The 24,116-nt window shown below is 46.2% G+C and overlaps 1 protein-coding gene across 3 annotated transcripts in view; it reads left to right on the top strand.

Annotated features, from left to right (window-relative positions):
* Positions 1-23,806, top strand: part of MRPL37 (mitochondrial ribosomal protein L37) — a 38,585-nt gene extending 14,779 nt beyond the window's left edge. The window contains exons 6-8 of one of the 3 annotated variants that reach the window (XM_033916269.1): positions 9,362-9,565; positions 11,676-11,773; positions 23,184-23,806. In XM_033916269.1, the coding sequence (XP_033772160.1) occupies positions 9,362-9,565; positions 11,676-11,753 (282 nt within the window). In that variant the 3' untranslated portion in view covers positions 11,754-11,773; positions 23,184-23,806. Of the gene's footprint in view, positions 1-9,361; positions 9,566-11,675; positions 11,798-20,393; positions 20,455-23,183 lie in introns of those variants that run through there. The other 2 variants (XM_033916270.1, XM_033916268.1) reach the window with 2 other exon arrangements.
* The last annotated feature ends 310 nt before the right edge of the window (positions 23,807-24,116 follow it).

The raw sequence follows: 24,116 nt of genomic DNA, 5'->3' as shown, positions 1-24,116 counted from the left end.
GTGTGTGCAGAGACATTCTTCATGTGCAGGAGAGCTGACAGGTTGCTGTCTGGGCCTTACCTGGGTAAATTATAGCCTAGCTAGTTAAAGTGGGATTGTTCGAGTTGTTGGCAATTTTAAAACATTCAGAGCTATACTGTATATACTCAAATATAAACCTAGATTTTTGGACTAAAATGACCCAAAAACGGATGTCTTGGTTTATATTCGAGCCCTTCCCCCCTCTCAGATTCATTGCAGGCCTCTCCCCTGGCCTACCTTAAGTCCTGCTGGTTCAGTGGTGATCCAGGGCAGGAGCGATCTGCTTACACTTCTGCCCCGTGCAGAGCCGTGCTGCTGAGTTCCCGTGGTCTCACTACAACAGGAACTCCCAGGGAGGGTGGATGGATGGGGGGGCGGGAAATGTACTTTGAGGAGTTAAATTATTTAATTATAATATTGAAATCACATCATATGTTTTACTGTATTTTTTTTTTTTTAATTTCTTTATTCTTTTTCAAACTTACATCAAGTGCACAAAAAGAACAACATGAAATACTATCATATAACACTTGAACATCATACATTATATTCTTAATATGTAAATTAATTAAAACCCTCCCACCTCCCATCTTTCTATACAATCATTAAAACTATCATATTCCTTCAAAATTTCAATTTTGCTACATCTTATCTTCCAATCCCCCACCCCCCTATGTATATTATCAAAGAAAAATGATGCCTATTCACTACAAAAATCAACCATCGGTCTCCATATCTTTAAAAAAATTTTATAACTTCCTTTCTGTATTGCAATTGCTCTTTCCATCTTGTAAATATGACACAGGGAATTCCACCAAAACGTATAATTGAGATTACTATAATTTTTCCAGTTGTTAGTAATATGTTGCATAGCAACACCCGTCATTATCATCAAAAGCTTATTGTTATGTGCTGATAATTGACTTTTTTTCTTCATAGACATACCGAACAGAACAGTATTATATGATATTTCCATATGATTTTCCAATAAGCAATTTATTTGAGACCAAATTGAATTCCAAAAATTCCTAATGCAGGGGCAATAAAAAATTAGATGATCCAAAGTCCCCACTTCTAGATTACAGTGCCAGCATCTATTAGATTTAGAGCTATCCAACTTTTGTAAACGAACTGGGGTCCAAAAAGCTCTATGTAATTTAGTTTTATTTTAGTGATTTTGAGTGATTTCAAGTCTGGTTATGGCTACAAATAAACAGATGAAGAAAGAAGGAGCTAGCACAAGTGGTGGAGGTGCTAAAAGATCAAAGTTTTATTGTATTAATAATTAAGATGAGGATGGGAGTAAATGACTGTTTAATGTAATAATTTCAGTTATTAGTGCGTTCTATTCAGTATTTTATGATTTACCAATTGTATTGCACTATCAAAGTTTGAAAATCAATAAATATTTAAACAAAAATCTGCCTGCATACCTCTTCTAGAATGACTGCCAACCCTGTCAGTTTCCCGTCTTCGTTTACTTCGTATAGCTTGTCGGCTTCTGGTATGTTGTGTATATCCTCTTCAGTAAACACAGACACAGAAAATGTGTTTAGATTGTCAGCTATGATCTTGTCCTCCTTTAGCACTCCCTTTATTCCACAATCATCCAGCGGTCCCACCACTTCCTTCGCGGGTCGTTTCCCCTTAATATATCGAAAGAATGGCTTGAATTCTATTCTGATTGGCCCAGGCGCCTTAGGCTCCACCAATAGGCGGAGCTTTGGGACGGATGTGCCAATCCGGCCTCATTCCGTCGTTGGCTGCCTGCCGGACAGGCGGGTTTAGCTCCCATCTGTCCGGCCAACTACACAAAGGTACGGGGAAGGGGGGTGGAGGTGTCGTGGGGGTCGGCCAGGGTGGTCACGGGTCAGCTGGGGGGGGCGGTCGGAGGTTCTTGGGGGGGGGGGGGCGGTCGTTGGGGGGGGGGGGGTTTGCGTCGAGGGCAGGAGGGCCTGGGATCCCTCCTGCCCGTAATGTAGTGCGGGGTGGGGGTAGGGGGTCGCCGTGGCCAGGAGGGTTTGGGCTCCCTCCTGGCCCGAACAACTAGCGGGGGGGGGTCGCCAGGGCCAGGAGGACTTGGGCTCCCTCCTGGCCCGATATTGTCGGGGAGTTGGGGAGTCGGGGGGGCAAGAGGGCTTGAGCTCCCTCTTGCCCCGATCGTGTCGGGGGTGCTGCAGTTGGCTGGGGCAAGAGGGCTTGAGCTTCTACATGATGGGGGGGAGGTTGGGAGGCTGTGGGGGTGCGAGCGGTCCTTCAGGGTGGGGGTGCGGGTGCGTGCAAGCGGTCCTTCGGGGTGGGGGTGCGAGCGGTCCTGCGGAGGGGGGGGGGTGAATCGGACGTCGGGGGGGGCATCAGGCTTTCAGAGTGGGGACAGGACTTCAAGGGGGAGAGGAGAGTCGGGGCGGGCGAAAGGAGAGTCAGGGCGGCCAGAGGAGAGTCGGGCGGCGACGGGAGAGTCGGGCAGCATGCGCGGTATACAAAATTTTTTTTACATATATGTCGGTTTCCTGCGCGCTATACCCGCGTTTTACATGGGTGCGCGTTATCTACGTGAAAATACGGTACTGCATGTTGATTAATCAAACCTATTAGCCACTTGTAAGTGCAAAAAGCCAAACTTTTTTTCAGTGCAGTTGAGAGTATCTAAAGAGACACTGTCCTGTGCTTGACACTGGGATGCTGCAGCCTACCGTATATACTCGAAAATAAGCCAATCTAAATATAAATTGAGGTAACCTTCTCCCTCCCCCCCAAAAAAAAGAAAGTAGGAAAAGAGGTTGACTCAAATATAGATCAGGGGATTAATATTCAAGGGCCCTCCACTGCACCCAGCTCCTCTCCATACCTGTCCTGCCAGTGTCTGCACCCTGTTCCCCCCCTCCCTCCTGATGCCTTGCAGGCCTCCACCAGGCCTCTGAATGGCTGCCGCGAGACTGCAGGAACTCGCAAGATTGCTGCAAGAACTCCCGGCAGCCATTCCGAGAGCGGCTCTGCATGTGGCAGGAGTGCAGGAAGATCGCTCCTTCCTCAGTTCAGCGCTAGACTACCAGGGAATTGAAAGGTAAGTAGGGGAGGCGGGAGGGAGGTAAAAGTTGTCGCAGTCAACTGGGACAGGAGGCGGGAGGGATCCTTCCTGTCCCAGCCCACCGCTGGACCACCAGGTCTTATGGCAGGCCCGACAGAGACCTGCAACAGGTCTGGGAAGGTGGGTGGGTGCTGTTCTGAATATAAGCTGAGACCCCCATTTTTTTGACCCCCAAATCTCTGCTTATATTCGAGTATATACAGCATGTCAATCTTACTGTTTTGCTTCAATTTGCATGCCTTACTGCTACAGGCTGCACAGAGAAAACAAAATAAACCAGGTGATTTAAACAGAGACATAAAATAGATTGACTAATGCTGTAGTGGGGGGGGGGGTTCCCCCCCCGTACCATTTGCAGCTACATAAATGTATTGGGATAAATCATTCCATAGCAAAGCAGCAGATGAATCCAGAGACTAGTGGGTATAGCTCACATCGACCAGCAGGTGGAGATAGAGAACTGATTAACAGTTGGCCTTAAAGCCTGGTGTTCCTTCTGTTGATTCAGTTTTGCTCTATCTCCCAGCAAGGTGGGAGCTATTCTTCTAGCTCCTGGTCTCTGCCTGCTGCAGGATAGATTGAAGGGTGTTCCGTTAGGATTCCTCTGTTGAGACTAGTTCTCTTCAGTAGGTGGGGGTGCCTGGCTGATTGGTGCCGGCTTTGGGAGGTACACCTGGGCCCTCCCAGGTCCCTGCTCCACCCTCCCCTCCGTTGGATAGAGGGGTTCCTTTCCAGGTGCAGGATATTGGCTGGCTTCTTCATTCCAGTATAAAAAAAAAAAAAAAAAAAAAATGGAGCCTTCCTGCTAGTACTGAGCCGGGCAGTGGTTAACTCGGCTTCCAGTACATTTACCAACGATTGCCTGGCTTCGGGGGTGAGCGGCGGACCGGGTGAGTGTTTTTCTTTGCCTACCTCGAGTGTGGTCGCGTTTCCCGGGTGCCGGGCGTCTTGGGGGGCGGAGTCGTCTTTCGGCGGCGTTCGCCGCGTGTGTGAAGAAAAAAAAAAAAAAAAAAAAACCCGCGTCGGAGCTTTTTGGTCAGGCTGAGGGGGGATGGCTGCAGAGGCTGGTCAGATGTGTTCGCGCTGCGGGAAGCGCCGAACACGGTCGGGTCCCTGCTCTGCCGGATGCTTGGAAGCACCGGCAGACGACCCGTTTTTGGCGGCTTGTGAGGCGGCCATGTCCCGGGTACGGGAGTCTTGCGCAAGGTCCCCGCCGCTCGGAGTCGATGCAGGGTTACTGCAGGACTCGGCCACGGAGGACAAGTGTGAGGCGGCGGGGGCAGAGGAGAGAGCGCTGGAGGCTGGCGCGGCCCCTCCCCTCGGCGCGGAGCAGGGCGGGGGAGTGCCTCTTAGCTGGGGGGCATTTTCGCCCGAATTTGTGATGTTGCTCCATCAGGCATTTAAATTACAGAGCTCGCAGCCTACCCAGCTGGGGCTGGGGGCCGGGCGGTCCCTTGCGGTACCCTCTACCTCTACGGGGGGGGAGGGGAAAGAGGCTAGACCCACTGCAGGGGCAGTAGGATCCCCGGGGCAGTCGCAGGGGGCTAAGAAGCGCAGGCTAGTGTCTGCGGAGGAGGTGGATATTTTGCCCAGGTCACCTTTCTCCCTGCCTGAGTCGTTGGAGGAAGGGGAGCTATTGGATTGGGACACGGAGAGTATCCCGGGTAGGGAAGGGGATGACCCGACGGCTATCCGGTTGTTCCATAGAGAGGAGCTTTCTTCTTTTATTTCAAAGGCTTTGCAGAGTTTGAACATTGCTCAGGAGGATGCCAAGGGGTTCGGTAACCCACTGATGGCAGGTACCCGTAGGCCGCCTAAGGCCTTTCCGGTCCATGAGGCCATGCAGGAGCTGATATCGGCGCAATGGGAGGCGCCGGAGGCCAGTTTGCGAGTGGCAAGGGCCATGAGGCTCTTGTATCCGGTCGATCCGACCGAACTGGACAAGTTTAGGTTGCCTAAAGTGGACGCTCTGGTAGCAGCGGTGACTAAGAGAACTACCTTGCCGGTAGAAGGGGGCGTGACACTTAAGGATGCTCAGGATAGAAAGATTGAAGCATCCCTTAAGATGTCCTTTGAAGTGGCTGCAGTTACCTTACAGGCCGCAATCTGCAGTTCTTACGCGGCGCGGGCTTGTCTGCAGTGGTCACAAGGAATGACAGATAATTTGCTGGAGTCGGGGGGTTCTATCCCTTCGGAACTGGCTGATTTGGAGTCAGGCTTGGCTTATTTGGCGGACTCATTGTATGATATTATTCGGGCGTCTGCGAAACAGATGTCTCTGTCTGTGGTGTCACGCAGGTCCTTGTGGCTCCGTCATTGGGCGGCCGATGCAGCGTCCAAGCTCCGGCTGGTGAGACTCCCGTTTAAAGGGGGTTTATTGTTTGGAACGGAGTTGGATAAACTGGTAAAGGATTTTGGAGATACCAAAACGCAGCGTTTACCCGAGGACAGGGCTAGGCCCCCGGTAAGGGCCGCTTCGTCTAGACCGCGTTTCCGGGATGTTAGGCGGGCCAGGGCTGGTAGACCTTTTTCCAGGTCTGCATCTGGCCCGTTCTCGGCTTCGAGACCTCGGTTTCAGCAGAGAAGTTCCTTTCGTACGGCGAGACCCTCTTCAGGGCAGTCAGCCCGTACCCCAGCCAGTCGCCCTCCACAATGACGGGGGCTTGGCTCCCTCCGCCCTGCCCTTAGGGGGTCGGCTTTCGGCATTCCGGGCGGAGTGGGCCAATGTCACGTCCGACCAATGGGTGTTGGACCTTGTTCACGAAGGGTACAAGTTAGAATTCGCCGCTCCCGTCGTAGATTCTTTCTTGGTATCCCCGTGCCATGGCGCGGCCAAAGGATCCGAGGTCCGCAGGACACTTCAGGGGCTGCTCGATCTGGGGGCGGTGGTACCGGTACCCCCGGAAGAGGTAGGCCGCGGTATCTATTCCCTATACTTCATTGTACCAAAGAAGGGGGGGTCTTTCAGACCTGTGCTGGATCTCAAAGGGGTCAACAGATTCCTCAGCGTGCGCCATTTCAGGATGGAAACGGTGCGCTCGGTTATTGCGGCGGTGAGACCAGGAGAGTTCCTCACGTCTCTCGATCTCAAGGAGGCGTACCTCCATATTCCGATATGGCCTCCGCACCAGCGGTATCTGCGGTTTGCGATTCTGGGCCAACATTTTCAGTTTCGGGCAATGCCCTTTGGCCTGGCGACGGCTCCCCGCACATTTTCCAAAGTCATGGTGGTGGTAGCCGCTTTTCTACGCAAGGAAGGGATTCGCGTACTCCCGTACTTGGACGATTGGTTGATACGCGCCTCTTCCCGGCAGGAGAGTGTGTCGGTGACGCAGAGAGTGATCTCTCTCCTTCAGTCGTTGGGGTGGATTGTCAACTTTCCCAAGAGTGTTTTGTCCCCATCGCAATCTTTGGTGCATCTGGGGGTACGGTTCGATACGGCTCTGGGGAAGGTGTTTCTACCCCGAGATCGGGGGGAGAAATTGCAGGCTCAAATTCGCCTCCTTCTCGGGTCGCTCAGGCCTCGAGTTTGGAATTATGTACAGGTGCTGGGCTCCATGGTGGCGACTCTGGAGGTGGTTCCCTGGGCCCGGAGCCACATGAGACCCTTACAGCAGTCTCTGCTCTCTCGCTGGTCCCCAGCTTCTCTGAACTACAATGTGCGTCTCCAGTGGAGTCCTCGAGCAGCTCACAGCATGCGCTGGTGGCTCCAGGACTTGCATCTTTGGAGGGGCATGCCGTTGGCCACACCGGATTGGGTGGTAGTTACGACGGATGCCAGCCTGCAGGGCTGGGGAGCCCACTGCATGCAGACATCGGTGCAGGGAATTTGGTCTTCCCAGGAGGCTCAATGGCCCATAAACTTGCTGGAGTTGAGAGCGATCCGGTTAGCGTTGCGGGCATTTCAGGCCCTAGTTCACGACAGACCGACCAGGATCTTTTCGGACAATGTCACGGCGGTCGCGTATGTCAATCGGCAGGGGGGTACCCGGAGCCCGCAGTTAGCCGAAGAGGCAAGACATTTGTTTCGATGGGCAGAGGTGCATGTTCCGCTTCTGTCGGCGGCACACATTGCAGGGCACGAAAATGTGCAGGCGGACTTCCTCAGCAGAACTCTTCTCGATCCGGGAGAATGGGAGTTGTCGGCTCGAGCGTTCGGCCTGCTAGTCCGTCGTTGGGGGTTGCCAGAGATGGATCTCATGGCCTCTTCCCGCAATGCGAAGGTGCCTCGGTTCTTCAGCAGACGCAAGGAACAGGGATCGGAGGGGGTGGATGCATTAGCTCTCCCGTGGCCTCCGAATTCCCTTCTTTATGTATTCCCACCTTGGCCCATGATAGGGCGGGTGTTGCAACGCATCTCTCGCTTTCGAGGCAGAGTAATCCTGGTGGCTCCGGATTGGCCAAGGCGGCCGTGGTACGCAGATCTGATGCTGCTGTCGGTAGGCGAGCAGGTAGCGTTCCAGGTAACTCCGGACTTGCTAACTCAGGGTCCAATATTAATGGAAGATCCGGGCCGCTTTGGTCTTACGGCCTGGCTATTGAAAGGTCAAGGCTGAAAAAGAAGGGCTATTCAGAACGGGTGATTTCCACCCTGCTTAAGGCTAAGAGGATTTCAACGTCAGCCTCCTATGCGAGGGTCTGGAGAATCTTTGAGGCATGGTGCGGAAGACACGGAATTGCGCCTTTCCATGCTTCTCTGCCGGCTATTCTTGCGTTCCTGCAGGAGGGCGTAGAGAAAGGGTTAGCATATAACTCTTTAAAGGTTCAAGTATCGGCCATTGCCTGTTACAGGGGCCGGGTGGCTCGCTCGGCTCTCGCATCGCAGCCGGACGTGGTGCGTTTCCTCAAGGGGGTTCAACATATCCGGCCGCCGGTTAAGCGAATTTGTCCAACTTGGAACCTTAAGCTCGTCCTTGGGAAATTGCAGGGGGCACCTTTTGAGCCCCTGTCAGCGGCCACGTTGAAAGATGTCACACTACAGACAGTTTTTTTGGTGGCGATGGCTTCTGCAAGGCGAGTATCGGAGCTGCAAGCGCTTTCTTGCAGGGAACCCTTTTTGCGTTTCTCGGAGACTGGGGTGACGGTGCGTACGGTGCCGTCCTTCCTGCCTAAGGTTATTTCGTCCTTTCATGTGAACCAGTGTTTGTTCCTGCCATCCTTCAGGAAGAATGATTGGGGGAAGCGTTTTTTGTCGGTACGGCTACTGGATGTACGCCGTATGCTTCTCCATTATTTGGAGGTGACGAATGATTTTCGCCGGTCGGACCATCTCTTTGTCGCGTTCGCGGGTAAAAACAAAGGGATGGCGGCGTCTAAAGCGTCCATTGCGCGTTGGGTCAAGGACACTATTGCTTCGGCGTATGTGTTGTCAGGGAAGAAGGTACCGGAGCACCTTCATGCTCATTCCACTCGGGCTCTGGCTACATCTTGGGCGGAGTCCGGGGGGATGTCATTAGAGGAGATTTGCCGGGCGGCCACTTGGTCGTCAGGGAATACTTTTTCAAAGCATTATCGGTTAGATGTAGCGGCCCGTTCAGAGGCGAGTTTTGGCGCAGCAGTGCTGGCAGAGGCGGCATTGGCGTCCCACCCAGTTTGAGTTTGCTTTGCTACATCCCACTAGTCTCTGGATTCATCTGCTGCTTTGCTATGGAAGGTAAAATTATGGTCCTACCTGTTAATTTTCTTTCCTTTAGAAGCAGCAGATGAATCCAGAGCCCCTCCCCAAGTGCACGGGCTGTGTGTAGGGTGGTTATGTCATTAGGGTAGCCGGGGCTATAGTTGGTAAGTGTATTCGTTCATGACTGAAAAAAAAAAAAAAAAAATCAAATCAATTAAAATAAAAAAAGAGAGAAAATATCACTGGTATTCAGAAGAGAAAGACACATTTTTTACTGGAATGGAGTTTGTGGCTGCTCATTCTCCTTTCGGGATGCTTGGGCAAAGTGCATAACTGAATCAACAGAAGGAACACCAGGCTTTAAGGCCAACTGTTAATCAGTTCTCTATCTCCACCTGCTGGTCGATGTGAGCTATACCCACTAGTCTCTGGATTCATCTGCTGCTTCTAAAGGAAAGAAAATTAACAGGTAGGACCATAATTTTACCTTCCTTACATGTAAACTGAGGCAAATAGAGGGGCTGCATCAGAGCATGAAGTTAAATCTATCTGATTGGCGTTTCTGCCTTTAGGAAGAGTATTGTCTCAAGTTACTGGATTCTGTTAACTGAATAGTTTTGGCATTTTTGTTCTAGGATGACACCAAGATTTTGGAGCATCCAGTGGTGGTGCAGAGTGTGGGTACAGATGGCAGGACCTTCCAGTTCTTGGTGTTTCAGTTAAATACAATGGACTTTGACTCCAGTGACGGAGTCAAAAACTTAATCTGGATGGATTCTGACCAGCCTCTGTACGACTATGCCAAGTGCCGGCCGGTTATCAGAAAAAGAGAAATTGTGGTAAGTACTGACAATTGAATAGAGAACATAAAATAATAATCGACAGTTACCAGCTAGCTGTTGCTGAGCCATGTGAGTGTTTTATAGCCTCTGTAATGATTTAAGCGGTTTGGTTGACATTCCTTGTCAGGAGAGACTTAGACAATTTTTGGTATTGGGAACTCTAGTGGCTGGTCACATTCATTTACCGATTTAGTGATTTATGGAGCAATCAAGCACTTCATCCTTGACAATAGATTTGCTACTGTTGCGTCACTGCATATATAAATGGGCTGTAGCTATACGGAAACTGCTTATTTTTCTTTGCCACTCTTCCATTTTGTAACTTGATAGTTGATGGCTGCCATGAGATTTGCAAAATTACAAATCTTTGTACTGATAAACACAGTCTTATACTCAAGCTTTGACGGTCACCATGCCTGCCTCTCTTTACATAAGACTACTACTTTAATGAATTAAAGTAACTCATATGAAATTGTGATGATACATTTACTTCCCCTGGTCTCAAAAAAAAAAAAGTTAGCATATAATCAATACCTTATACAATATGTAACATAAATTTTCCCTTCCCTCCCCCCTCACAATCGAACTTGTAAATTTAAGGGAAAAAATAAAAAAATAAATAAAATGCCATCTAATCAGTACAATACTTTGTAAATGGCTCCCACACATCTTGAAATTTCCTGAAACATCCCCGCTGTATTGCAATAAATCTCTCCATTTTATAAACCTGACATAAGGAATTCCACCAGAAATTATAATTTAATCTACTCCAATTTTTCCAATTATACGTAATTTGTTGAATAGCAACCCCAGTCATTATAAGTAATAATTTGTTATTATTTGTAGAAATCTGACTTTTTGCTCTCATTGCCATACCAAACAGCACAGTATCATATGATAATACCACTGGGTTTTCTAATAAACAATTAATTTGGTCCCAAATTGATTTCCAAAAATTCATAATAAATGGACAATAGAAAAATAAATGATCTAAAGTCCCTGCTTTGAGATGACAGTGCCAACATCTATTAGACTTAGAGCTATCCAATTTTTGTAACCGAACAGAGATCCACAATGCTCTATGCAACAGAAAAAAACCAAGTTTGTCTCATAGATGCCGACACTGTACATCTCATCCTCCAAGACCAAATTCGTGGCCATTGAGATGCAGTAATCTGATGCTTAATCTCAATGCTCCAAATGTCTCTCAGACCAGTGTTTGGTTTCTTTTTAATAAGTCCAGTCAGCAATTTATACCACTGGGCGGCCTGATGACCCAAGAAGTCTGCCTGAAAGCATAAGAACTCCATACTAAATTGATTACTAAGGTTTTTCCATTCAGGGAACCCCGCCTGAATGGCATGCTTCAGTTGCAACCATCTAAAACTTTCTGATTTATTAAGGCCATATTTATGTTGCAACTGTGAAAATTCAAGCATTTTACCATTAGAGATAACATCATCTAATAAACGTATTCCTGCTATCTTCCAATGCTTCCAGGCAAGCCTTTCTCCGCCAATTTGAATCTTGGAGTTCAGCCATATAGATTGATTTGTAGATTTGTGAATAGGAATAGTTGTTAAATTACTTACATATCGCAATGTTTTCCATGTATCAGCTAATATTCTGTTATCTTTACTATAACTAGGCATTTTGATACTGAGCACTTGGCAAAGGCGTAATGGAGACATGAGTTGCCATTCTAGCCACAACCAATCTGGGTTTATATGATTATATGATAAGAAAGGGTGGGAGTTAAGAACATATCATTTGTACCATTGATGATTATTAAGTGATATAATTATTGTTTGAATATATTGTTACACTTATTGTAAATTTGAAAATGAATAAAGAATTTGGGGGAAAAAAAAAGTTAGAAAAATATTTTATTCTGCAAAGGAATATCCTGAGTTCCTTAAATGCATGGCTCCCAACCAATAAACCAGTGGCAGTAGTCGAAAATCATGCGTGGGAGATGTATTTGGAGTTAGTGCATTAAAGCTGTAATAAGGCATCACTAGTTCTTCCTAATATTACTAGCTGGTTGAAAAGGACTAACTGTTAACTGGTGGCTGTTTGTCTGAAATAAACTCTGCTCTCTCCACAGGTCCCTGCAGGACTGTATGGTTATCAGCCCAATACCTTCAAGAAGTTTCTGGCTTTGTACTTGCATGGAGCTGTGTGATGTCTGTCCATTTTATTAAAGTGGGTCAGCTTTTTTGTTCTCTAGCCAAAGGATCCCCAAACCGCTACCTACAGAGCCCGTTCTCTTGTTTTCATGTGTCTTGGAACGCCTCCCTCTGGTGCATGTTGGTAGTGTCTCCATCAGTAGGGTTTCTTTAAATCCCGAGCACTTCTAACCATCCTCTGGGGAATGGATCCAAGCACTGGAGACAGGTGCCATTAATATTCTTAACGGTTTAATGATCCAAGAGTAGGCATGATTATCCCTGGTATCTTCCCAGCAGGGTTACACCACCCTTTCTAGGCCTGTATCAGGCTCCTACTTGAACCCATGCCTGAAATTCTGGTGTAGCTCAGCTTCTACAAACCCAGTCTGAATAGATTCTTAATTCAGAATGTCTTGGTAGGTGATGTACAGTAGACATTTCTAGCTCAACAATCACTCATTGGCAAACTGTTTAGCTTCCAGTTATATTATTTCTTTTTTTTTTTTTTTAATCTTTATTGATTTTTAAACTTTGACAATGCAATACAATTATCTGAACATAAGTATTTCATAAAACGCATTATTAAACATACAATTTATACTTAGAACAATCATTTTCTCCCCCCTTACCAAATTACTACAATAAGACAAATTATCCCAGGACAAGCAGGCAGCATATTCTTGACTGATGGGTGACGGCACCGACGGAGCCCGGTACGGACACTTTTAGAGTGATTGCACTCTAAGAACTTGGAAAGTTCTAGAGGCCGCACCGCGCATGCACGAGTGCCTTCCCGCCCGACACAGGCGCGCGGTCCCCAGTTTCTTAGTTTCCGCGGAGCTAAGAAGACACGTTTTTCAACGGCCGTTGAAAAATTTTTCTTCACGCCTTCCCGCTCGCGAAAACCCCCTTGGCTTTATTGCCTCTTTTCTTTTCTTTTATTTTTGTAAAAAAAAAAAAAAAATTGTATTTTTTCTTCATTATTTGGTTTTTCCCCGGTGGGGCCTTCTGCCACCATCGTGGCCTCGGCCTTCGATTTGGTGGAAGCCGTTTTTCCTTTCATTCCCCCTCAGCCAGGGTTCAAGAAGTGCCAGCGGTGTGCACGGCCTATCTCCCTTACGGACCCGCACAACTGGTGCCTACAGTGCCTGGGTCCGGAGCATCAGGCGTCCACCTGCACCCGCTGTGCCACATTGAAAAAACGTACTTTAAAAAATCGTGAAATTCAACAACTATTACTTTTCGGTACCGAGATGTCCGATCCCGCGACATCGACACCGGTATCGGCTCCGGTACAGTCGGCACCTACATCATCGACACCGCGTGACACCGCGCCAGCGTCGCAACACCCAGGTAAGCCGGCTAAGAAGCCTTCCCCGCTGGAGCGTCCTCCGGTCTCGATTGCAGCGAGTCCAGTCCTGCCGACCGTGAGGCGCCAGCGGAAGCGCTCCGCCCCTATTGAGGTGAGTCCCTCGACATCGGGCTCCTCATCTCCGGGGTGTAGAGCGGCACCACAGGTACCGCAAAAGAAAAAGGCGGTACCGGTGCCTTCATTAGATGATCGCATAGCGGCCATCCTCCAAGTACAGCTTAAGGAGCAATTACAACAACTCCTTCCAGCTATCTTGGCTCTGAATCTCCCGGTGCCGGTCCGTACTGAGCCACCGGTACCGACAGTGGAACAGCCTATATTGTCTGCATCTACTGTTTCGGTACCGGTGCACTCGGCCTCATCGGTGTCGATGCCACTTCTCGCACCGGAGCTGACATCCCACCACCAGTCGGTACAAACTTCGGCACCGATACGACCGGTGACTTCTCCCGGTACCACATCAATGAGGTCGGGTAAGTCACTGCGCAAGTCCCGACACTTGGAACCATCCACCCCTGAGTCTCGGGACCGTAGTTCCAATATTAGGGACCCTGATCTGTGGGGTGATTCTGAAGAACCTTTTCTATCAGAGGGTGAATGTTCTTCAGATGAGGATGATCCTGTTGTTCCTGACCCATCCTCCAAGCATGACTCTTTGTCTTTTACTTCCTTTTTAAAAGACATGTGTGAGTCTCTTTCCATTCCTTTGGAGGCTGAGTCTAAAAAGTCTAAAGCCTTTCTTGATGCCCTTGACTTTGACCAGCCTCCAAAGGAATTTTTGAAACTCCCTCTTCATGACATCCTGAGGGAAACATTTTACAAAAATCTAGAGACTCCTCTTACTATCCCGGGAGCTCCCCGCAAATTGGACTCTCTATACAAGGTCATCCCTATCCCAGGGTTCAACAAACCCCAGCTTCCACATGAGTCCCTTCTTGTGGAATCTACACTTAAAAAGTCTTCAGGAGCTAGTGTTTATGCTTCTGTCCCTCCTGGCAGAGAGGGTAAAGCCATGGATAAATTTGGTAAGCGTCTTTACCAGAATGCAATGCTCGCCAATAGATCTGGCAACTATGCTTTTCATTTTTCATTCTATTTAAAGCATCTCCTTACCACCATGGCTTCCTTTGAGCAGTACCTTCCTGAGCGAAAACGACTGGCTTTTCACCAATGTTCTTCGTCACTTTTCCAGCTGAGAAAGTTTATGGTAAGATCTATTTACGATACTTTTGAACTTACCTCTCGAGCAACAGCTATGTCTGTGGCCATGCGCCGCCTTGCCTGGCTGAGGGTATCCGAGCTTGATGTCAACCATCAAGACCGGTTAGCTAATGCTCCGTGCTTAGGGGATGAGCTGTTTGGAGAGTCTATGGACTCAACTACCCAAAAGCTCTCCGCTCATGAAACACGTTGGGATACTCTCCTCAAGACAAAAAAGAAACCTCCACCGGCACGGCCTTTTAGACAACAATCGGCTTACCAACGCCGTTATGTGGCTCGTCCTCTGCAGTCAGCTCCACAACAACCTAGAAGACAGCGTCAGCAGCAACGGCAGACACCTAGACCACAACAGCAACAGCCTGCCAAGCCGCCTCCTCAACAGAAATCCACGCAGCCCTTTTGACTTACTTCTCCAGGGCATAGCCAGCGTCCAACCATCTTCCCTGCAACCTCAACCTATAGGAGGTCGTCTTTCTTTTTTCCTCAGCCGGTGGGAAGTTATCACTTCGGACCAATGGGTCCTCAACATCATCCACCACGGCTACTCTCTCAACTTTCAGAACCTCCCGGTCCCAAATCTACCAAAAGAGTCTGCTTTGAACTCTCCTCAGTCTTCCCTCCTTCTTCAGGAGGTTCAATCCCTCCTCATTCTGAACGCCATAGAGGAAGTTCCTCCAGATCAAAAGGGGCAGGGATTCTACTCCCGTTACTTTCTGGTCCCCAAAAAAACAGGAGACCTCAGACCAATTCTAGATCTTCGCGATCTCAACAAATGCTTGGTCAAAGAGAAATTCAAGATGCTATCTTTAGCCACGCTTTACCCTCTTCTCAATCAAAACGAATGGCTATGCTCCCTCGATCTCAAAGAGGCATACACTCACATACCGGTCAATCTGACCTCCAGACAGTACCTCCGCTTCATGATCAACCGCTGTCATTACCAATACAAGGTACTGCCCTTCAGCCTTGCCTCCTCTCCAAGAGTGTTCACCAAATGTCTGATTGTGGTAGCTGCCTTTCTACGCTCTCACCACCTTCAAGTCTTTCCTTACTTGGACGATTGGTTAATCAAAGCCGAGTCATCTCAGACAGTTCTCCTGGCCACCAACCAAACCATCCAGTTTCTACAACTTCTGGGGTTCGAAATCAATCTTCCCAAATCTCATCTCATCCCCACTCAGAGACTTCAATTCATTGGAGCAGTGCTAGACACAGTCCTCATGAGAGCATTTCTACCGACCAACCGTCTTCAGACTATCCAATTTCTTTGTCAGCAGGTACTTCTTCAGAGTTCCATATCTGCCAAACAGATGATGATACTCTTAGGTCACATGGCTTCCACAGTTCATGTAACACCTTTCGCACGTCTTCACCTGCGCACTCCTCAATGGACCCTTGCTACCCAGTGGTCCCAAGCGACGGATCCTTGCTCACGTCACATATCTGTGACATCATCTCTTCGTCAGTCTCTACAATGGTGGTTGATATCCTCAAATCTCTCCAGAGGTCTTCTGCTCCATCTACCTCCTCATCAACTAGTCATCACCACCGACGCCTCCCCTTATGCCTGGGGAGCTCATTTGAACGAGTTCCAAACTCAAGGCCTTTGGACAGCCCAGGAAAAGAAGCATCACATCAATTTCCTGGAACTCGGAGCAATGTTTTATGCCCTCAAGGCCTTCCAACATCTTCTCGTCCCTCAAGTTCTCCTGCTGTGCACAGACAATCAAGTTGCGATGTACTACATCAACAAGCAGGGTGGAACGGGCTCTCGCCTCTTGTGCCAGGAAGCCCAGAAAATCTGGACTTGGGCCATAAATCACCATCTATTCCTGAAAGCTATCTACATTCAGGGAGAACAGAATTCCTTATAGAAACATAGAAACATAGAAAGATGACGGCAGAAAAGGGCTATAGCCCATCAAGTCTGCCCACTCTACTGACCCACCCCATTAAGTCTGAGTACTAATGACCTAGTTCCTTAACTCGACCCTCGTAAGGATCCTACTAGGGCATCCCATTTATTCTTAAAGTCAATAACGCTGGTGGCCTTGATCACCTGCTCTGGAAGCTTGTTCCAGTGATCTACAACCCTTTCTGTGAAGAAATACTTCCTTATGTCACTATCGAATTTCCCTCCTCTGAGTTTGAATGGATGTCCCCTTGTGACCGAGGGTCCCCTGAGAAAGAAGATGTCTTCTTCCACCTCGACACGTCCCGTGATGTATTTAAATGTCTCAATCATATCCCCCCTCTCCCTGCGCTCCTCTAGAGTGTAGAGCTGCAATTTGTTTAGTCTTTCTTCGTACGAGAGACCCTTGAGCCCCGCGATCATCCTAGTGGCCATCCGCTGAACCGACTCAACTCTAAGCACGTCTTTACGGTAATGTGGCCTCCAGAATTGCACACAGTATTCCAGATGAGGTCTCACCATGGTTCTGTACAGTGGCATTATGACTTCAGATTTGCGGCTAACGAAGCTTCTATTGATACATCCCATAAGTTGCCTTGCTTTGGATGAGGCCTTCTCTACTTGTTTGGCGGCCTTCATGTCTGCACTGATGATTATTCCCAAGTCTCTTTCTTCTGAAGTCCTAGCTAGTGTTTCTCCATTTAAGGTGTAAGGTTTGCATGGATTTCTGCTACCGAGATGCATAACCTTACATTTCTTAGCGTTGAAGCCCAGCTGCCATGTCGAGGACCAGTTTTCCAACATAAGCAGATCCTGCGTCATACTATCCTGCAGATTGCTTTCACTTACTATATTACATAGTTTGGCGTCATCAGCGAATAGAGTTACTTTACCCTGAAGCCCTTGGGTCAAGTCTCTTATGAATTTGTTAAAAAGGAGTGGACCCAGGACCGAGCCCTGTGGCACTCCGCTGGTCACCTCCGATGTCTCAGAGAGGGTGCCGTTGACCACCACCCTCTGACGTCTTCCACTCAGCCAATCTTTGACCCATGCAATTAGTGTCTCACCTAACCCCATTGATTTCATCTTGTTTAATAGTCTACGGTGTGGGACGCTGTCGAAAGCTTTACTGAAGTCTAAGTACACTATGTCCAGAGACTCTCCCGAGTCCAGCTTTCCTGTTACCCAATCAAAGAAGCTGATAAGATTGGATTGGCATGACCTACCCTTAGTGAATCCATGTTGACTAGGATCCCTTAGATTCCCCTCATCCAAAATCGTGTCTAATTTACATTTAAGTAGTGTTTCCATGAGTTTACACACTATTGATGTGAGACTCACTGGTCTGTAATTTGCAGCCTCCGCTCTGCAACCCTTTTTGTGCAGAGGAACGACGTTAGCTGTTTTCCAGTCCAGGGGGACTCTCCCTGTACTTAGCGGACAAGCTCAGCAGAATTCTCCAGCCTCACGAGTGGACGCTCAATCCTTTCACTCTACAGTCCATCTTCGCTCAATGGGGCACTCCTCAGATAGACCTCTTTGCAGCTCCTCACAATCACCAGCTGCCCCTATTCTGCTCCAGACTCTACTCTCCTCACCGTCTGGCAGCGGATGCATTTCTCCTCGACTGGTCCAATCTGTTCCTGTACGCTTTCCCTCCTCTACCTCTCATGTTGAGAACCTTGTTCAAACTCAAGAGGGAACGAGCCACCATGATTCTGATTGCTCCGAGGTGGCCCAGGCAACATTGGTTCTCCCTTCTACTTCATCTCAGTTCCAGGGAACCTTTTCTTCTTCCACTGTTTCCTTCTCTACTTACACAGCATCAGGAGACCCTTCTACATCCCAACCTCCATTCTCTGCACCTGACAGCTTGGTATCTCTCGGGCTGACTTCTTATGATACTCTTTTGTCTCAGCCCGTTCGTTCCATTCTAGATGCCTCCAGGAAACCAGCCACTCTGCAATGTTACCATCAGAAGTGGACAAGATTTTCTTCCTGGTGTCTTCTTCATCATCATGATCCTACGTCTCTTCCAATGGAGACCTTGTTGGATTATCTGCTTTCTCTGTCTGACTCTGGCCTCAAATCTACCTCCATCAGAGTCCATCTCAGTGCTATTGCTGCGTTTCATGAGCCAGTCCATGGGAAACTCCTTACAGCTCATCCCCTGGTCTCCAGATTCATGCGAGGTCTTTTCAATGTTAAACCACCCCTTAAAGCACCTCCTGTTATCTGGGATCTCAATGTGGTTCTCTCCGCTTTGATGAAGCCCCTGTTTGAACCTTTGGCGACAGCCACTTTCAAGTTTCTCACTTGGAAGGTACTTTTCCTTATCGCTCTTACCTCTGCCAGGAGGGTCAGTGAGCTACATGCACTAGTTGCAGATCCACCTTTTACGGTCTTTCATCATGACAAGGTGGTTCTGCGTACACATCCAAAGTTTCTCCCTAAGGTTGTCTCTGAATTCCATCTCAACCAATCCATTGTTCTGCCTGTCTTCTTTCCGAAACCTCATTCTCATTCTGGGGAACAGGCTTTGCATACTTTGGATTGTAAGCGAGCTTTAGCTTACTATTTGGATCGTACTAAGCCCCACAGATCATCGCCACAACTTTTTTTGTCCTTTGATCCTAATAAATTGGGTCATCCTGTTTCTAAGCGTACGCTGTCAAATTGGTTAGCAGCGTGCATTTCTTTCTGCTCTGCTCAGTCCGGACTGACACTGGGAGGTTCCGTCACGGCCCATAGAGTTAGAGCTATGGCAGCATCTGTAGCTTTCCTCCGTTCTACGCCTATTGAGGAAATCTGCAAGGCTGCCACTTGGTCCTCAGTTCACACTTTTACATCACATTATTGTCTGGATACATTTTCCAGACGGGATGGTCACTTCGGCCAATCTGTTTTGCAAAATTTGTTTTCATAATGGCCAACCTTCCCTCCATCCCTCTTTTTGTTAGCTTGGAGGTCACCCATCAGTCAAGAATATGCTGCCTGCTTGTCCTGGGATAAAGCACAGTTACTTACCGTAACAGGTGTTATCCAGGGACAGCAGGCAGATATTCTTGCGTCCCTCCCACCTCCCCGGGTTGGCTTCTTAGCTGGCTTATCATAACTGGGGACCGCGCGCCTGTGTCGGGCGGGAAGGCACTCGCGCATGCGCGGTGCGGCCTCTAGAACTTTCCAAGTTCTTAGAGTGCAATCACTCTAAAAGTGTCCGTACCGGGGCTCCGTCGGTGCTGTCACCCATCAGTCAAGAATATCTGCCTGCTGTCCCTGGATAACACCTGTTACGGTAAGTAACTGTGCTTTATGTAATTATAATATTATAATTAAGTATTTTAATAAACAAAATATCTTTCCCTCCCCCTCCCTCTCCTAGATGTGTAAGGAATTCTACCAACCTCAAAAAATAAATAAATAAATACATTACAATTATTATGATGTTACAAATATAGTCAATGGACTCCACACTCTATTAAATGTACTGCTAAACCCCAAACACTCTGCATTCATTTTTTCATATTTATACGTGGTACAAACATTTGTCCACCAAAACGTGTAATTTAGTCTGTCATATCTCTTCCAATTATGTGTAATCAATTGAATAGCTATTCCCGTCATTATCATAAAAAGTTGACTTTTATATTTATCCAAAGAAGGCTTGACATGTAAAAGCGTACCCCAGATTATGGCTTCATACGTTAGGGGAATTGCTGAATCAAGAATAAGATTAATTTGTCTCCAAATTGATTTCCAGAAATTAAGTATCAAAGGACAATAATATAACAGATGATCCAAAGTCCCTATATCATTATGACAATGCCAACATCGATTAGACCTGGAATTATCTAACTTTTGTAAACGAACTGAGGGTCCAAAAAATCCTAAGCAATAAAGATAACCAAGTTTGTCTCATAGATGCTGACCTTGTACACTTCAACCTCCAAGAACAAATTCGTGGCCAACGAGATACAGAAATATACTGTTTTATCTTGATGCTCCAAATGTCTCTAAGACTATTTTTTGCCTTTTTATTCAAAAATTTAGAAATTAATTTATACCACTGGGCAGTCTGATGTCCTACTAAATCTGCCTGGTAGCAAAGGATCTGCAAGCTGTAATAATTTTTTAAATTTTTCCATTCAGGGAACCCACTCCGAATGGCCTGCTACAACTGCAACCACCTATATTGTTGAGACCTCAAAATGCCAAATGATTGTTGTAGTTGTATAAAATCAAGCAGTTTTCCATTAGAAATAACATCATCCAATGTTCGAATACCTGCCTGCATCCAATTCTTCCAGGAGATCCCATCACTGCCCACTTGTATCTTGGAGTTTAACCATTAGGACTGAAAAATAGATTTTATTATAGGAATATCTGTTAATTTATCAATAAATTTAATTGTTTTCCATGTATCCAATATTATTATTGTTATCTTTAGCATATCTAGGAGACAATTTTCCATTCTAGATATAGCCAATCTGGATGATGTTCCATGAGCTTGGGGAGGATCCAATACATTCCCTGGCGCATTATATAGGCCTGATGATACCTATAAAAGTTAGGAAAATTTACCCCACCCTCCGCAATTGGTTTTTGCAAAGATACTAAAGCAATTCTTGCATTTTTCCCCAGCCAAATAAATTTTGTAAGAATACTATTTAGTTTCTTATAAAAGGACCCCTGAAAATAAACTGGTATCATACCCATTTGATAACAAACCATAGGCAAATTCATAATTTTTACTGTTTGAACTCTCCCCCACCATGACAAATGTAATGGGTTCCATTGCTCACACATTTCAGTGACCTTCAGCAATAAGGATTTTTCATTTACTTTTATCGTTTCTTCCAACGTTTTCTGAATCCAAATACCTAAATATTTTATGCCCTCTTCCTTCCATAGGAAAGGGAATTTATTAAATAATCCTTTGGAACAATAAATGTTTAAAGGAAGAACCTCTGATTTACTTCAGTTTATCTTATATCCTGAAAATTTCCCAAATCTATCAATCATATTAAATAAATGTGGAATGTTGTTTCAGGATTCCTCAAATGAAGCAAAATATCATCTGCATAAGCAGAGACTTTGTATTCCCGACCTGCATAAAGAATACCCTGAATCTCCTCTGCCTGTTGAATAGCCAATAACAAGGGTTCCAAAACAATATCAAACAGCAGAGGAGATAATGGACATCCCTGTCTAACTTCCCTCTCCAGACGAAAGCGTTCTGAAAAAGTATTATTAATATATAATCTGGCAAAGGAGGAGCTATACAAGGTTTGAATCATTTGTATAGATCTAGAACCAATACCAAACCAATCCATAGCTTGATACATAAAGGTCCATTCCACACGATCAAAGGCCTTCTCTGCATCCAAAGAAACAGAGAAAGCCAGATCATCCATGGCTTTTGTTAAATTCAACATATGAAAAGCCAATCTAGTGTTATTAGAAGAATGCCTTTGAGCAACAAACCCCTTTTGATGCATACCAATGATGTAAGGGAGAGCCTTAGCCAAGCGTAAAGCCAATAACTTAGCCAAAAGTTTTCCATTCACATTTATCAAAGAAATAAGCCTGTAATTTGAAACCAATATTGGATTTTTATTTGGCTTTGGTAAAACAATAGTTAACGATTCTGCCATAGTACCTGATACACAACCTTTAGTTGGTTGAGCCTGATATAAATTTAAAAGATGAGGTAATAGGGTAATTTGGAATGACTTGTAAAACTCTACAGTGAAACCATCACCACCTGGAGCGGATCCAACTCTAAGGGACTTTAACGCTGTTTGTAATTCTTTCATTGATATAGGTGCCTCAAGACTTTCTCTTATATGATCAGGAAATTTTGGTCCCTTAATTAAATTCAAAAATTCTAAACCTTCATTTTCATTATTTGAATAAGACTCAGAAGAATACAAAGCTTTATAAAACTCCAAAAACTGTTTTAAAATACTTGCAATTTGAGGGTGAGTCTCATAACATGAGCAGCGAAAAATAAACTTCACAGATCTGAACATCACAAATGAAAAGTTCTCTGCTCTTCAGTCTGCATGCTTTCCTACTCTGGTTATGTTCAAAGTCCTTTCTGAGGTTAGGGGCAAATAACTTTCTCCTTGGGCTTCAGGCACAGCTGTCACTTCCAAGGAAAATCTTTCCTTTTCTCTTGGAACTGTTGGTCTTAATGAGCTCACCTGCATATATTCCAGCTCTACCATCACCTTAGTCTCACTAGACTTACCCCATTGACTTGAATTTTGTTTGCAACTTCAAGGCAAATTACATCCAGGAATTTCCCTGCCCCTGGAGGGCTTACAATCTACGTTTATACCTGAAACATAGAACATGACACAGGGACATATTTTGTTCCCGTCCCCGTGTCATTCTTTAAGGAGAGAGGGAAGAATCAGAGTATGAATGGGCACAGCCATTGACCCTCAAGCCTTGCATTGAAGGATGCTGGTGTAAGAAGGACTGAGGTTGAGAGAGACACAAAAGAATGACAGGGGATAGTTTCCTGCAGGTTATGTGATTTGAACTTTAGCTTTCCCAGTTCTCAGCCTGCTGCTTTAACCATTAGGCTACTCTCCGCTCCAGTTATGGGAGATGTAGTCCTTCCAGATTCCGTATTTGCTCCAAACCTCTTTCTGTAGTTCCTCTATCTTTTAAGGAAAAACTGGTTATTGGGCTCTTTTAGTTACAGTTCAGCCTACAGCATAGTGGTTGTGATCTGCCCCTTGAATCTCAGAGGTGCACTGGTTCCACCACCTGAAGAAAGTAGTATGGCTTAGTGAGCTCTCTTGGTGAATCGAAATGTCATAGATGGGCCTTTTCTTGAAGTTGGGGAACAACTGATCTAATATATATAGATTTATAAACTTTTTTGTGGCAGGTGCAGGCTGACTAAAAAATCTTTTTTTTTTAAAGATGTTTCTGCAACAACTTTGCAAAGAAAAATAATCTGGAGATATTCTGTACGTGGTGATGCCAGTTCAAGGACATGGACGTGGCTGTATTTCATAAGAAAATATTCCAAAAGCGCACAATTTTTTTCAGCTCCATCAGTTGGCATTCTGGCACTATGAGCTTTTTATTTCCAACTAAACAGATTTTCCCAGGATTGAAACAGGGCTGTGGACGTTGCTTTTGCAGCACTCCAGGAGTGACCCGACGTTGGGATTTAACCTTTTGCACAGCTTTCCATGGCCAATTTTTAAGTCATTGTACCTGCTTAAAAGGGAGTAGTAGATTATTCTCCATTGACAAGGAGGCTTGAATCAACCACAGAAGTGGACAATTGTTACCCAGAGCTCAGAACAATAGTCCCCTAAGTTGTATTTTGCTTTGCAGTACAGACTTGAAAACAAAGCTTTCTCAGAAATGGTCTTGTATCTTTTCTTAAAGAATTTTTTTTACTTAGTATTCAATTTTGCTTAACTTCTTTAAAATGCTTCTTCAACATGGACCAATCAGATTATTTGCATGTAGAATTACATTACATTACATTAGTGATTTCTATTCCGCCATTACCTTGCGGTTCAAGGCGGTTTACATCCAAACTAAAACAAGAATTACATTTCAACTTGAAGTAATAGAATAAACGATGAGATATAATTTTAAGGGAGAATTATGGGTTTTAGAAAATGTTTGGTAACTAGAAAATTAGAGAGTACTAAGGGTTTATAGAGTGTTGGATGTTGGGTTAGGATTTTTGTGCTGGATGGTTTAACGTGTTTTTTTGAAGAGTAAGGTTTTAGAATCTGTTGTGAATCGGTCACGCGGCCAAGAATCGCCCAACAACAATCCAGATTGGTAAGTTTAGTGAATCTAGGCCTTAGACTAGCAAAGCTTTCAACATGG

This window comes from Geotrypetes seraphini, chromosome 12, assembly GCF_902459505.1.
Source record: "Geotrypetes seraphini chromosome 12, aGeoSer1.1, whole genome shotgun sequence".
Lineage (NCBI taxonomy): Eukaryota > Metazoa > Chordata > Amphibia > Gymnophiona > Dermophiidae > Geotrypetes > Geotrypetes seraphini.
The sequence above is the reverse complement of the archived record's forward strand: the minus strand, read 5'-3'. Positions and strand labels throughout refer to the sequence as shown.